The sequence below is a fragment of the Panthera tigris genome, chromosome B1 (genome assembly GCF_018350195.1).
Source record: "Panthera tigris isolate Pti1 chromosome B1, P.tigris_Pti1_mat1.1, whole genome shotgun sequence".
Taxonomy (NCBI): domain Eukaryota; kingdom Metazoa; phylum Chordata; class Mammalia; order Carnivora; family Felidae; genus Panthera; species Panthera tigris.
This window is the reverse complement of record NC_056663.1, coordinates 41,964,308-41,981,394: the sequence shown is the minus strand read 5'-3', so window position 1 is coordinate 41,981,394 and position 17,087 is coordinate 41,964,308. Positions and strand designations below refer to the sequence as shown.

General features: G+C 37.6%; 1 protein-coding gene across 1 annotated transcript in view; it reads right to left on the bottom strand.

Annotated features, from left to right (window-relative positions):
• Positions 1 to 17,087, bottom strand: part of ZMAT4 (zinc finger matrin-type 4) — a 261,297-nt gene that overhangs the window by 97,082 nt on the left and 147,128 nt on the right. The window contains exon 4 of the mRNA XM_042984740.1: positions 10,258 to 10,485. Within this exon, the coding sequence (XP_042840674.1) occupies positions 10,258 to 10,485 (228 nt within the window). The remainder of the gene's footprint in view (positions 1 to 10,257; positions 10,486 to 17,087) is intronic.

Here is a 17,087-nt window from a genome sequence, read left to right as displayed (position 1 = left end):
ATATTCCAGTGTTTATCAAAATGTCTATCACATGATAAGTGCTCCTTAAAAATTAGTCAAAATAAGATAGTGAACAAAAACACCAATAGGTAGGTTCTACTTTGAGTAAACCTGACATTTATTTCATTTGTTTTAATATCAACTTATAACCAACTTTATAGAATCCCATCTACTGCAGAAAAATTCAGTCTATCTGTAGCACCTTTAAAATAAAAGACTTAGGACCACTTTTTTGCATGGAGTCAAAGCTATGATTTTAGAAACAAACAAAATAGTTTCCTGTTTGTTGAAGGACAGGTTTCTCCTGATTTTGCATCTTTTCACAAACATCCCTCCTTTTGTCAAATGAATGCATGCTACTAACAAAGCCCACAGCTATTAAGAGCCAGCGTAACAGATACACATCCCTAGAACCTTAGGAAAACATTGTGCTGAGCCCTCACAAAATACTACCCTAGTTTTTGAGCTTAAACTAAATAGTAGAGACCTTCAGTCAATACTGAAAAAGGACCTTAAGTTACTGAGAAAGAAAAATAACTTCACATAATACTGTCAGCTTCCTCAATGTAGCCCAAATTGGCACCTATGGATCAGTTAAGTGACTTGGATTTTGGTGGGTGTGTTTTGATGTTGCTTTTGTCCTTTTCTCATTCAACATCTCACAGCCAAGGACACTGGTTCCATGCATCAAGTCTGAGGCTGTTTCTAATGTATTAGCCAACTCTGAAATTAGAAATCCAAGTTGGTACATAGTTTTCTATTTAATGAGTGTGCCCACAATGCATAAATGGAGGCGGAATGATTCCATTTTAAAAGCCAAGCTCATCTTTTTTGAAACCTGTGATGATAGTCAGTGATGATAAAGAGTTAACCAAGCTTATTTAGACAGTGTTCCATTTATTAGTTTCATTAATAACAGTAATGGGTAAGAGTCTGTCTCAGCTGAAGAAAGAATTGCCCTACAGGATGTGAATAGACTACTGTGAATGTTTGACCACATTCCTTGTTGGATTTGAGATTGAGCACAAATTTAAGTTATTACTCATATTACTCATTAAATTTATATTTTTTCCTATTAGTGTTCCCAAGGCCTTGCCAAGGTGTCTTTCAGAATTCTAATGCTCCTGCTGTCTTGAATTTTGTTGAGGGGAAGAGCATGCTGACTGCTACAGAGAGAAATATATCTTTTACTGCCCTCCTTCCCCCCCCACCCTCCAGTCCTCTCCAGGCCTTCACACAGGCCTCTGCATTAGTCCATCTGGTTTCCTGGCCTCTTGAATCTCCCCACTCCAGTCCATCACACAGTAACCCCCCTAAAGCACACATGAAACCAGCCATTTCCCTACTTAAAAAAAAAAGAAGTTTGTGGCTATCAAAAAAAGTTCAGGTTTGCCTGACATGCAAGGCAAGGCTATTTATAATTTGGTTTTGATCTGTCTTCCCAGCTTTATCTCACTTACACTTTATACTCACTGAACTTGATTGCTAATTTTGCTCACATTTTCCCCACCTCTCCGTGCCTTTGGTCATGTTGATCTCTTGGCTATAAAGAATCTTGTCACCGATTTCCACATGCCTGATGTTAACTCCAAGTTGGAAATCATTTCTGCTTGATTTTCAAATCCCTAAGCATTGGGATGAGGTAACTCCTAAGCTCTCATTTCTTTTTCACATTTTGTGTTATATTTACTTCCATAAAGGTATTAGCTTGCTCTCCTCCCCTTCTTCAGACTCTAAACCCTTGAGATTTAGAAGATGAGTCAGACATTTCAATATTCTGGATAATTTCAGGCACAAAGCCAGCACATAATAGACATTTAGTAACTGTGAATGAATGAATGAATGAATGAATGAATGAATAAATGAAAATGATCTCTTCTACATCACACTATTTTCCCAATTCAATAACATGACAGGAACATGAGCCATTTAAGCAGTTTAATTATCTAACCCAAAATGTGGGCTCTGAAGATCAAAATGAATCTATATGCAACAGCTGAAGTGTCAAAACACATTAAAAATAATAATGCAAAAATAACCAGGTGTAATCTAAGCTGAGTATTTTCTTCTGGCACCTCTTCCCCTACCATTCAATTTAGAATTGTGTTCTGTAATTATCATATCTGCTTAAAGGTCCTATTTTCTGCTGATTCTTAACTAGCTAAAATACATACAGTTTTCAGAGACTGAAAATATTAGTACAAGGAATGAACTAAAGTTTTTGTTTGAACTTATTAAATGCAATAAAAATGCACCTCACTTAACATGGTAATTTTTTTTATCAAATACTCAGCACTGTGAAATATTCAACCATCAATTTGAGACCCATAATTCTCATTGTACTTAGAAATTGGAAAATATGGAACGTAGTCTTTAACTTGGTTAACCAGGTAAGACCATTCAAATCCCTGGATATTCATGCAGGACCTTCTATCAACAATATATTGTTTTAGATTCTGTCAGTAAGGCAAAGAATAAGACATGGACCTCCCTGCCCTCAAGAAATTTTGACAAGACCAAAACTGGGTGAAAATTATCAGGACTGATAACACCCAGTGCTCAGTGCTTGGATTCACACTTCAGAAGAAGGCTCTCACAGTATCTAGCATGTGGCATGGCAAGTTTAAGAGTAAATCACGGACAGGTCCTGTGTCTATGCCAAAGGGGCAGCTGTCAGGGGCTGTGAAGGACCAACTGTCCACCAAATTCCGCTGAACTCACATCCATTTTTTTTCTCATTTTGTTCTGTTATGCTCACTGTTAGTATTTTGTTTAATTCAAGTTAGCATAATTTCTCACAGGAGTAATTAATAGCCTTCCAATATATCTCCCCGTCTTCTGTCTAGTTCCCTTCTATTCCACCCTCCACACTGCTGTCTATAGAGACTCCTTTCAGAAATACAAATGTCCTGCCAAAAATCTTGAAATCACTCCCACAGCCTTCAGGGTTAGGTGAAAGCATTCAACTCCTACCATGATCTGACTCTCTTTCTCTAGCTACTTGTCTCATTATTCCCAAACCTGTCCTGAAGTTCCAGCCACACCATACCTCTCCTCAAAGGGACCCCACAACCTTTGCTGCCATGCTTTTTCATAGCTCTGTCCTCAGCCTGTGACTTTGTCCCCTTCAGCCGCCCAAACTGAATATCTTTTAGTTGTCTTTCAAGACCCACCTTACTCTACTGATCTCAAATTCTAGTGGCTCCACTGCTCCATTCCCACTGTCACCTTCACCTCTCCTTACTTGAGCAGTCTGGCTCTTCTACTTGCCCAATTAGACAAGGCTTAATCAGTGACCAGAAGCCTCTGCTCTAAAATGAAGACATCAGTGGATACTTGTTACGTCCATCTTCTCATGAATAAATTGCCCCTCACATGGTCAAAGGCACCTAACACATTCCCATTTAACACCCCAGCTACCCTGCAGTGGCCAAAATGCTGCTCCTGAGCTTAGTTTCCTCCTCAACTCAATGACCGTTAAGACACTTCTCTTCTCCAAAGCACTCACTCACCCACAGCCATGAAAGAAACCATGAAGGGAACCCATGTCAGTTCTTCTTACCTATAAACATTAAAGGGACTCCAGGATTGTGTTTTGTTTTTGAACCCTGAAAACCATGAATGAATGATGCATCTCTTACCAGAAAGTTTGCCACCCTAAAACTCTGCTAGTAGCATGAGAAATGCCTCCTTGAACAAAGGAAATATGTAAAGGGTGTATTTGCAGGAATGATAGGAGCAACACCAGCAGGTCTTAGAGGGAAGAGAGGTGACCTAGAGTGGAAATGAACCAAGCCCTTCAGGAGAGAAAAAGTAGAGCATGTGGCTTCACAAGCAAGAGGAGCTGCAAACCCCTCTGTGCATTTAGAATAAATCAAAGCCTCTCAATGACCTATTAAGATCTGCACAGTGTGACTCTAGCTAAATCCAATCTCACTGTTTACCCTTCTTAGTAGCTTCAGGCACTCTGCCTGCCATCAGTCCTCAGATGTGCCACACCCTTTGCCCCTACACAGGGCCCTTTGCACTTGCTAGTACCTCTGCAAAGAATGAGCAGGTGCTTCATGTCTGGATCCTCCCCCTCAGTCAGGTCACAGTTCAATATGTCAGCTTCTCTGAAAGGCTGTCACTAACCATCCCATTAAAGAACCTATCTCCTATTTCATTATTTATTATATCGCCCCACTTTTTTTCCCTTTAGCATTTGCCATAGGGTAAAAATGTTTTGCTTCTTTACTTTCTGTCTTCTTCCCAAGAAAAGGACCTTTTTCTTTCATTCACTGTAGTATCTCCAACACTCTGTGCCTGGTATTAGGTAGGAGTTCAATATTAGTAGATAAATCAAAAAATGAATAAATAAATGAGTGAATGAGTCAGAGAGGAAACCAAGCAATAACATATAACAAGCTTTTTGTTCCTAAAAACTTGACCTCATCATCTGATTGGAACTTCTGTTTCTATGAACTCACGTGGGGATTGGGAGCCTACAATCAAGTTGTTAACTCCAATTAATTTGGTCCCCAAATCTTTGGAATCCCTTAGGCATATTGGATTGGCCAAGCACAAAGGGATTATGGTTGTTGGATGAAAAAAGGATTGTTTAAAACTAATATGGATATTCTCAAGCAAACCTCAGATATCTGGCCATGACACCCATCAGGCCAGACCCAGACCTTGGGCAGAGGATCACAGACAGACTATTTGCTGTTGGTTTGGTTCTCATGAGGATAGGCAGAAATCTCTGTTAGATTTTAGTTTTTTTAAAAAAATGACAGAATGTCATAACAGAATGTGTTGCAGGTGATGCTATGTGACCCTCAAGCATTCCACCTGATCTGTTTCAGGAAGGGCTCACTCTGTGGGAAGCCAGCCACCATAACAGAAGTATGTTAAACACTGGGAAAGGACCACAAGGAGAAAAACTGAGGCCTCCTGCAAACATATGAGTGAGTCACCTTTTCTTTCTTCTTTCATTCAACTTTTTACATTTTCTGGAATCACCCAGCCAAGCCACTCCTAAAGTCCCCCCACAGAAACAGAGAGATAGAATAAAAATTTATTGCTGATTTAGGCCTTTATACTTTGAGATAATTTTTACAATGGCAATAGTTGTACTGGTTGCCTTTGAAAACTATTTATTTATTTATTTATTTATTTATTTATTTATTTATTTACCTAGCATGCCTTTCTTTCCACTGGAACAGACTTTGGAGCAGACCCAGTACCCAAGTCCCCCTGCACAGGTATCTTAGGTAACTGAAGGTAGAGGAGTGCCACTGAATGAGGTGGCTAGGCTATCTATTATCTGAGCTATGAGCAAAAGCCAAAGGAAGATTAAGTGGGACAAAATCTGAGACAGACAACCCATTATCACCCAAAAGACCACAGCAGAAGTAACTCAAAGAGTAAAAGTCTCTCACTCCAGTGGTCTGCTTATTTTGAGGTAGGTCTGCTCTTTCGGATTCACGTACTACTTTAATGCTTTGAAGTCATATATAAGCTTCTTGTATCCCTTGGAAATTAATCTCCATTCCCACTAATAAAGGCAGAAGCTGCATTATAGAGAGAGTAATAAATTCTAGTGACCTCTCTGGGAGTATGTTTTCTCTTCACAGAACTTTGCTTTCCAATACCAGGCCCCTGTGAATAGTAAATATGATTTCTTTGCCTTTCTATATTCACTCCAGCTGAGATAGTGTTCTGAATGTGGGGAAAACTCCTTTATTAAAGCTATATAAGGCATTTTGTAAGTGATTCATTCCCAGAAACCTGAGAGTTGACAGTGCCCATTCTGTACTTGAGTTCTAAGCAAGTTTTATGCATTTAAAAATAGATAAGCCCCCAAACTCAAATGTTTTTTTAAGTTAATTATTAAGAGTTCTAGTTAGTCAATGATGAGTCACTAGAAATTGGTGTGCACAGAATCGGGAGTTGTGGGTCTAGCCATAACTTAGAAGGGAAACAGTCAAGTCACTTCTCTGAACGCTGCTCTATTAAAACAATACACACACAAAAGAGTATAATTTGATGATGTTTGATGTCCTTCCCAATACTATCTGCTCATAATGCTCAGAAACATTATTAAATTTTCAAATGAGTTCCTTTGCTCTGTGTCTTCGGAGGAGAATCACACCAGATTTCTAGTTTCCTCTGAGACACTGAAATAACTGCGTTTTTCCAGTCTACAACTTTTAAAAGAATAAATGATAGAGATCTGCAAAATGTATATTCTATGTCCACCTAACTATAACTTCATAGTTTTTGCTGTCCACTATTTCCAAATAAGAAACTACCTAATATCTGTGTTTTATGCTAGCAAGAAGAATTTAAACTATAAAATCCTCTGAAGTATTTTGTGATCTTTGAATTTTATAATTTCATAATTCAGTGACTTCTTTTGTTTTTTACATTGGACTCCATATTCAGAAAAAGATGACTATTGTTCTTAAGTTAAAACTTGGAAGTAGAGACATCTGTTTTCTGAAACAAATAACTTTAAAGTTGAGTTAGTAACCAGGTTATGCATACTAATAACCATTTAGGCCAATTCTGTTTAAAATTCTTTCTTAATGTATGAAAATAATTTTCTTTTTTAAAATTTGATTTCCTACCTGAAGCAAAGGAAGGCAAGAATTCTAACACACTTCTATAGTTTTCAATGGCTAAATAGTGTGAATACCAAAAATTAAAAAAGGTGTAATTTTCTGTGCTATTAAATTATATACAAATAATGGGTGGAAAGTTACGTGTAGGTTACAGGAATCAAGATCAATGTAGAAAAATCAACTACATTTTCTATATCAGTAATCAACACATAAAAATAAAATTTCAAAAAATAATTTATATTAAGTGTTAACAGAAAAGACTTGAGGAAAAATTTTAAAATAATGTGCTAACCCTTTAACACTGAAAACTATAGACTGTTGCTGACAGAACTTGAAACAATCATAAAAAAATAGGTATAGATGTTCATGGATTGGAAGACTCAATATTGTGAAGAAATTAAACAAATATCCCCAAATTGATCTATAGATTAAATTCAGTCCCATTCAATATTCCAATAAGCTTTCTGTGTAGAAATTGAAAAGCTGATTTTGAAATTTATGTAGCAAAGCAAATGATTTAGAACAGCCAAGCAATATTGAGAAAGACAAACAAAGTTGGAAAGCTTGAATTACCTGGTTTCAAGACTTTCATAATGCTAAAAGAATCAATACAGTGTGATACTGGCATAAAGAAAAACAAATCAATGGAACACAATAGCTCAGATACAGAGAGACTCACACACAATCAATAGATTTTCAATAACGGTGCCAAGATCATTTTGTGAGGAAAAGAAGATATAGTATATACCTGCATTTCATGGTATATTTTATATAAATACTGTGTATATATAAAATATACTGTGAAATTTTTAAAAATTAGAAGAAAAAAATCATAAATAATTTCTTGTAAAATTTATTCAGTCAGGATCCTTTTAGAAGTAAAAGTGATTATTGGGGTGTCTGGGTAGCTCAGTTGGTTAAGATCTGACTCTTGATTTAGGTTCAGGTCACAACCTTGCAGTTCTTGAGTTCAAGCCCCGCATTGGTCTCTGTGCTGACAGTGTGGAGACTGCTTGTGATTCTCACTCTCTCTCTCTCTCTCTCTCTCTCTCTCTCTCTCTCTCTCTCCCTCTCTTTTTTTCTCTCTCTCCACCCCTCCCCTGCTCTCTTGTATTCTCTTTCACAAAATAAATTAAAAACCCATTTTAAAAAAGAAGTAAAAATGATTAAGAATGTAGGCTTTTAGGTGATTTTTTTAAGTTTTTGCTACCTCTATTTATTCAGCAATGATTGAGAACTTACTAAGTGTCTGTCATCATTCCAGGCATTTTGAATACATCACTGAGCAAAACAGACATAAATGCCTGCTTTCAAGTTGCTAACAATCTATAGGAGTAGGGAGGAAGACAGAAAATCAGGAAAACCCTAATAAATAAGTCAATGTTTTAGTGTTTTAAAAACTGAGAAGTTCTATGAAAGAGAGAAAGCTTGAAACACTGCCATATTGTGCGCTAGCTGTATCACACCACTTTTAAAAAAGCTATGGGTATACCTATATTTACTAATTAGTAGCTTTGTCCTTAGTAATTGATTGATAGTGCATTGGCAGTATTCCAGAAATAGGGGTTTGGAGTGTGTGCATGTGTGCATGCATGTGTTTGAAAGTGATGGTTTATCATCAATGCTTTATTCTCCAAGCTTTTGCAATATTTAACGTCTGAATAAACATATATCAAGATGTCACCTGGGGTGGGTGGAAAGGTTCGTTTCAAGGACACTGTATTCAAAGCTAATCTCCTCTCATGTGCTACTGAGTCATAGTCACAGTGAGTTATCAAGTCAAAGAGCAGCCCTTTTTGTCTTCTGTATAAAAGACAAGCTGCTCAAATGTTACAGAATTCAGACGCCCAAGTCATTAAGATGTGGTTGTACATAAAAGATGCAGCACTGATAATTCAAAATAGACAAGAAGAATGTGCTCTAGAAATAATTCTTCTACAAGTCATAATATCTGGCACAAAACATAAATAAAGCCCTATTTTTCTCCTTCAGTGCCCTGCTGTGAAGGAGTCACTGAGCCAACTTGTTATCTGCCAGTAACAGTGAGTTTCGGGAAGGCCTTCAGCTATGAAGAGACTCTGTATTTTTTTAACAAGACATAGACTGAGGATACAAGAAATACCCCCCCCAAAAGGCATTAGCACACCAACAATTCAAAAGCCTCTGAGATGAAATTATCCAACATTCTGAAACACGAAGCCCCATGTTGTTTTTCTATAGCTAAAAACACACCCCACATAAAGTGTTTTTCATTTTTGTTCTTGTTTGCCATTCTTAATTACATATCTTGGAAAAATCCATCTCTGATCAAGCTTTATAGATGTACTAATGGACCTCCAATCCTAAATCTATACAGCATTAGAGGATCCTTCCATGATGACGTGTTTATTTGCCAGCTACAGCTTATGTTTTCCTGTCTCTTTGCCTATACATATAGGTATCTGCTCACATGGAAAGCCTGCTGCAATTCTACCCATATTTCCACTTCCCACTCAAATCCCTTTCCTGGGTGAAGTCTTCCTCAACCAACAAAATCAGAAGTGACCCGCCCTCAGCCCTCTTTATGCTCACACAGCGTGATCTTCAGTCCCACTACTTATCTGCTCTGGAATTGTACCAGGGCATTTCCTGACTACAGTGATCTCTCTTGGAGGCTCATAGCCCAGTTAGGGAGAGAACTGTAGGTTCCACACAAAGAACCCAGATTAAATGCAGATTGCATTCTCAAAATTCTCAAAATTGAACTGCAAATTTTGTTTTTAGAGCTATTAGGAACAATGATTCTTGGCCAGCCCATCAATGTTCACCTAACCCATATAGCACTTGGAGTACAGTATTAATAGCACCCTTTGCAAAATTATTTTTCTGAGAAAATGTATTGTCTCAGAAAAAAGTATTGTATGTGATTCTGTCCTACCTCTACACTGCCAACATCAATTGATCAAAAATGTTTAGGTGATCAAAAATGCTTAAATAGTTGTTGATGATATGCTATTAAGTGCCATGAATTGTTAACTGTCTTCCTAAAGAACCCGCAGGAATGATCCTCATCCTGTGGTTCCCAAGTCTCCACTCAGCAGCTTCTGTGAAACCCTATGTGAATTTCAAATGTTGCATATTTTCCATCACTTGAGAAAACATCTGCCAAAGTGCAGTGGGGAAGCTGGGTATTGGCCATATGGTGGCACGTAGAACTGTCTTACCTCAGCCTCCTAGATATTTCTATTAAAGGAACTTGGGCTTATTTTAAGCTATGAAATAGAGTCAACAGGTTGCTTTGTTTGGGTTGGATTCATAAAACACAATAGTTAATAAGATAATGTTATTTGGTCTTTTTAGCGTCTTCTCTCATACGGCTCATCTACAAAAGCAGTCATTAGCAAAGAGAGTTAAAGATAAAGCAGAAGAAGAAAATCTGCTTCATATATGGTTGGCTTCAATCTGAAAAACAGTCAATAAAAATATGGAAATAACAAAGACTTTGAAACGAAAGAGATTACAAAAGTTAAGCTAGTTTTCTACTCATTTCCTTTGCCTTCTATTCCTTTTAGATGAGCCTAGATTTTTCCTTAGAAATCAATGCAATTTGTGAAAACACAATCTTTCTCTGAAAGCCCAGTTCTGTGGCAGAAGTTGAAGGAGTTTCTCTTACCTCTTAGTTCCCCCATATCCAGAGTTGTCCCAAGCTGTTCTAATAGAGCAACTCTTGCTGCGTTCTTTTTGTGTTTCTTGCCATCATAATGTTGCTGGGCCATCAGAGGATTGTTAAACCAGGCTGCACAGAGCCCACAGTATCTGTCTGAATCTCTTCTTTGATAGGGAGATGTGACCACTGGAGCAGCGTCCACCCTTGGAGGCTTCAGTGAGTTCAGGGGTGTTGCTGTGAAGGAAAACAACCAGAGGGACACACAGGCCCGGTTAGTCCATTACTGAGTACGAGTACCCATGTCTTCAATATCTGAAGGGGGAAGGGTCTCATGTTCATTCTAGAGCTCGAATTCCAGAGTTGACTGAAAGCAGGAAAATGATCTTTGCCAGCCTTCATTTTTGAAGCTGGGATACAACCGAAAATTCCTAATTTATTGAGATCAGATTTCTCACATTGTTATGCTTAAATCTGACCGTTCAGAAGACCATCCCTTATGAAGAAAGAAAGATGTTCAAAAACAAACTCTTGGAGGTAAGGGAGGGATCCATTAAATCGAAGCCAAAACTTGGAGGAAACGTTGAACAGTTATGGCTTCAAAGATTTTGAATGAATGAATTTGACATGTGTGCTATAACTAGAAATAACCAATACATAAAGGACTTGCCCAAGTGATAGAAGTAGATCTTTTCAGTTACAAGGACTGTACCAATTGACAAAATCGTGCTCATTTTATTGTCAGTTTCTTCTGTTTACTGTGATGGGTTATTTTCAATCCATACCTGCTAAAATTGATGTTGAAAGTATAATATTGTTTTAAAAGACCAAAAGACAAACACTATAGAGCAGATGTTGCTTTATCTAAACTGAAAAGGCATAATATCACTTGAGATTGCACAGCCCTAGCTATTAACTTAACACATTCCATTGTGAGCCTTCAGTTATTTTTGGTCCAGAAATAAAAAAAAAAAGAACCTAACTTGAAGGAGTTTACCAACAGAAAGTAAAAATAACTTTCTTCTGTACTACAACATACAATGTGCTTTCATCCTCCCAATAGCTATGACTTGAATTACTATCCCATTTCTCACCTGATGGACCTCGCACAAGCCACATGATTCACTGACAGTGACATTTCTAGTTATGGGGAAGGCAAGACTCCAAATCAAATCCTTAATTTCCAAGGTCAATGTTCCTCACAATACCTCTAAAGACTCTTTTTATACTTCTTAATAAGCAATTTTATAATAAGCAAATTTAGATACTTTTCTAGACCTCAGTCATCTTTGTTTTACATAGGATTTAATTTAAATTTGGAAAAAGGTTCTAATCCAAATATTTTACAGAAGAAAAAGAAATTTAAATTCTCATGTGCCCCATTAGTCATAATGCAATATAGCAGTACCTTCTGTTCATTCTTTGCTCCTGTAATATAGAGTAGACTTGGAAAAACCAAGAACATTAGGGCCATTCCAAAGAAAAGCTAAAATCTGGAACCTCAATAGTAAGTAATACTTAATCAGCTCCCCAACCTTTCAAATCAGTTTCGTGTGGGCTTTTTTTTTCAGATTAAATAACAAACATGCAAATAAATACTTGCTAAATAACATTTTGATTCAAGGAATGACTGTATTGTGGCAAAATCTTGAAAAAGTCTTTTCTTCTCAACCCAGAGATTTCACCAGATGGGGAAGTTTTAGCTAGCTTGGATGAAACTTAATGGTATTATTTCTATAGGGACTTAGAGAAATAGGATGTCTCTTAAAGGCCTCATTACCAGATCAGTCATATATCACCATGTGAAAATAAAGCTGAAAAGTGGGCCATACCACACCAGCTGTTACCCAGTATCATTCTGTTGTGACTTAGAAATGCTAATAAAAGCTACAAATACTCAGTTGACCTGTATGTAAAAGGACTTCTACACACTTTTCAGAAGGAAATTGGATCTTGCTTCCAAAGTTTCCTGCAACCCTATCAATTTCTGAGGATTTATATCTATCTATTGTTTTTTTTTTTATGGCAAGGAAAACATATCAAATGCTTGCGATCAGAATGAACATTGATTCTTAAAGCATAACTCACTTTTCTCTAAACTGGGCCCTAAAAACATCTGAGCCAATTTTATCTATTGATACCTCTTATACCACTTTCCAGCAGGAGTGATGCACAACAGAATGTCCATCAAATAAGATAATCTTATCTCTCACACAAGAAAGTAGGTTAACGCTGCATCTGTATTATAGCTTCTCCTCCTTAATAATTCCACTACCTGGTGTACCGCTGCAAAGTTTAATTTTTCTTATGCTCCTATTACCAACTGTCCTCACCAATCCCAACCCAGTTTATATTTCCTGTAAAGGCAAGAAAAGGCAGCAGCGTGAGAGAGTGGAAACCGTGTGGGATCAAAGTCAGAAATCAAGGTTGGATTGGATTCCATCACCCCCTGAGCTGTGTCACCTTTGGCAAATCTCTGATGTCTCTGGTTTCCACAAGGTTAAAATTCAGGGTCACCATCTCTTTAAAGCCCATAGTGTGCAGATGGAACAAAATTGTACAAGCTTGCTCTTTCTCTTTTATGGCTTTGACTGAATGCCAAATAGCGAGGTTATATGGGAAGAGAGCAGTTTCCAGATCATAATGCTAAATCTATGTGTGAGCATGGACCATAACATCCATAGTTCTTTGGCAAAAGTATGTTATTCTAATAAAATGAATACAAATAGGGTAAAGATTATGGTTTGGCTTGAAAACATGTTTATAACAAAACACTTTAGTTGATGTATAGTTCATTTTTATTTAAATTTCATGCTTTATGTTTTTATTCTAATTGCAAAAATATGTAGCTAAATACTGACTTCACCTCCTCTATGTACAACTTAAAACCAACAGTTCATTCATCAAAACCAGTAGTTTTCAACCTCGGGCGAGTATTAGACTCAGCAAGAGCTTTAAAAATCTCTGTGTCCGGACTGTTCCCCAGACCAATTCTGTTCAATTATATCTGAATCTCTGGGTAGGAGCCAGGAAGCAGGAGGCTTTAATGTCCCCTTCCCACACCACCTTGATCCATGCTTCCAAAGTACAGCCAATGTTGAGAATCACTAACACAAATATTGCCAAATTTTGTTTGAAAGTGACTACACAATAGTCTTCCTAGATCTTCACATAAAAGAAAGTCACATACTACATCCCACAGCAATAAAGCCAATTATTTTGTAGGCAGTAACTGAAATGCCACATCTTTATCTATGAGGAAGAAGGAAATAATAATTACTTGGCATTTTTTAAACCCCTAATCAATTTCTCCATTTCGCCAAGATATAAAAGTTTCTCCAAAATAGCAGCTAATGTTATACATTTATATTACAAAAATTAAATAACAATTCCGATCCCTTGTCCCAAGCAGAAACTCATATATACATTGAGTTGCTGAGACACAGCACCGCCTAACTTTGGCAGTCCCCCCAGCCTGGGCCACCATTCCTCTCCTCCTGGCTAACCACTGCCTTGCAGGGTGCTGTTCGGTTCCCTCTGCTCTGTGAGGCCTTGGAAACCCAAGTAAGTGGCTCTCCCTTCTCTAAACTCAAAGCACTTACTAACCACACAATTCATTGGACATTTCTTAAACAGCGCCTTATAATCTTAGTTGTGCGTGCACGCTCGTGTGTGTGCATGGCTAAGGGAAATTAGATCATAACACTTATACATCAATAATGGACACTTTGGTGTGTGCCGTATTCTCCAATACAGGTCTGTAGTCCCTTGTTTCTACTCAGAAAAAATAAAAAACCTCTAAAGTTCAAATTTTTCTCCATGATTCATTTTTTATTAAGACATGACAAGAATTCAGAAGAGGTTATTTGTCATCTTTATATAAATATATATTTTCATATAAATTTATATATTTATATATATAATATAAATGTAAATTTAAAAATAAATATACGCGATATATGATATATATATAATCACTTATATAAACATACATACATGTTGCAATAGAATGATTAATGTCTCTAAGTATAGAGTGCTTAGATCTGCTAAAACATAATATATAGTATATGGACCTAATTACATAGTTAAAGTCTTACTCTCATAACACATTCAGCCCCCAGTATTTTGAACAGAAGATCAGGATCTGTAGCCAGTTCAGAGTAACTAAAATAAACTCAACTTGTTCTAATGCTTGAGACAACTGAAACAACTCAGTCTCCAAAACTTGATTTCTAAGAACCACCAGACATGAAAGCCATTTTCAATACCCCCTTTATGTCTTGCATAATGTTTGTCAAAGAGCAAGTTCTCAGTAGCTATTTGCAGACTGTTGGCTAAGTTGTCCTGAGTAATAGTTTGGAATACTATCTCTCTCCTATGTTTGCTTTTATCCTGGTAGAATAACCACAGGTGATCTAAGGACAAAAGTATTTTCAGAGCACCCTGTGTGCACCTCTCTCAGCACACCTCCTCACTCTGTAACGTAACATTGTATACGACCAGACTCTCCATAAGTCGGCACCTTGCCTGATGGCACTCGCGCAATGTATATCCCATGCCTTTTGCTAAATAAATGAATGGATGGATGGATCCTCTTTGTATTAGAAGTGAATAAAGTACTGGTGACCAAGAGTTTTCTTATCTCTTCTAAATTGTATCATTTAGGGCTTGAGTGCTGTACCAGTCAATATAAATATAAGTATTAGAGAATCACTGGCAAGATTCTGAGTGGGGGTGGGGAGGTGAAGCCTAAATTATAGAAAGGCAACCTGTCAAAGTGGAGACACACAGCCCAGTCTTCCTCTGTCTTTTGGTTTCAATTGGATATAACGGAAGTTAGTATTGTAACCAACTTCTGTCTGTTTGCCAAGGTGGCCTATTTCTGTACATTTTAGAGAGTTCAAATTATGCACATCATCCTGGAAATTTTACTTTTAAACAGGAAGCCATTTACTTGGATTCATTTAACACGGCATCTAAACCCTCACTCCAAGTTTCTGGCATGGTACCAACCATCCCAGTTTGCCAGGAACTGAGAAGGTTCCCAGGACGTGGCACTCCCAGTGCTAAAACAGGGACGATTCCAGCCAAACAGGAATGAGTTCGTCATTCTAACTTCTGGGGTCACACCCGATTTCACATCATACAGGAGAAAGCAATTAGCAAAAATTTTGGAAATAACTGCTTGGGAGATTAGAGCAGGTACTTTCTCAACCAACCAAACAGAATTTATCAATAGATCTCAAAGCTTTACTTGTCAGATCACCATGTGGGTATCCTTAGCCAGAAAAGAGGATAACACAGTCAGCAGGCAATGGTATTCTTACCTGCCTGTCTGCCTTCTGGGTCACGGCACAGGGTGCTCTTCACCCCCAAATGTGCAGCTTTCATTGGCATCCCCTTCTCTCTCTCCTCCGTTACTCTCCTCTTCCTTCCTCCCCTGTCGTTTCCTTTCTACCTCTTTCATTCATTCCTGATGCTTTCTAGGCTTTAGGACTAACAAAACTTAGTCCATCCTCACAAAGGACTTGGAGGCTATTGAAATATTTTCTGGAATTTACTTCTTCCAAAGTATGTGGCTTTCTCACCTAAGGTGTTCTTATCCATAATACTAATTCTTCAGGTTTGTTTGACATTATGCAGTTTATTCCATTCTGTCTGTTCCATGTATTTTCTTCTTTAAGCTGCCCCCAAATCCTGTTCGACCAATAAGGTAGCTTTAAGTTCAGGGAGATAAGTCAGCTATCACAGGGTCCTCTAATAAGTGGCAAAGACAAAGGCAAAGGCCAGATCTTTTGAGTCAAAGACCAGCACCATAGTTTAATGCCACCTAGTTTCCAATGATGCTGAGGGAGCAATAGGCCAAATAAACAGTCAGAACACTTTTCCTGGGCTTCAACATCTGTTCTCAGAAGGGATTATTTGGAAATATGCATTTTCCCTAAAACAATTTTTTCCAATTCCCAGTGCCTATGATCATCTGCCTTTCCTTTTTCTCTTTTTGTCCCACCCTAAATCAAATTACTAACAGTAGGAATCCTCCAGCAAGTATCACTGTTTGAGGGCGGGGGTTGGGGGGGGGCGTTTTGTTTTTGCAAATGCTATTGACAGTTAAATGTGCCTAGGCCTTTCAGCAGCCTGGCTGAGGAGACAGCTGTCAGTGTGGATGGACAACTCAGTCTTCCAGTCTCTTCTGCAGGTAAATGCCTCAATTCCTGCAAACCAGGCAAAGGCAAGGCTCAAAGCGTATCTCTCTATGCATCTCTCCCAGAGGACAGGGCCTCTTGTCTAGATGGTACATGCTCAACCAACATGATCAATAAAAGAAGAAAAGGACTAGTTAATTTCAGGCACAATCACCTGGGTAGATTTTCACTTTTTCCTAGATGACTCATGATAGCTAATTTTAAATATTGAATGATTTTGTTAAACTTTACAGGGTTAAAAACAAGTGAGATGTTCGTATTTGGGGAGAGATTACATAAATTGTGGGCATCTACATTCTGAAATACAATGCAGCAATCAAAAACACATTTTAGAAAAAAAATTAATATTTAGTGACCTGGAGAAATGCTTAGGATATAATGTAAATCAAAGATGTGTTTATATGTAGGGTGTAAACCAAATTACTTATTAAATTATACACACCCACATATTTAAAACTATATAAAGACTTAGAAGGCTATAAATCAAGATCTTAGGAATGGTTATTTGTCAGTTGCAGATTACGGTGATTTGTTTTATACTAGTGGATATACACTCCTTGATGCAGAGGGAAAACATTTTTATTTTACAACTTACATATAGGCCACATTTCATGCTAACTTGTTTTAGTGCAA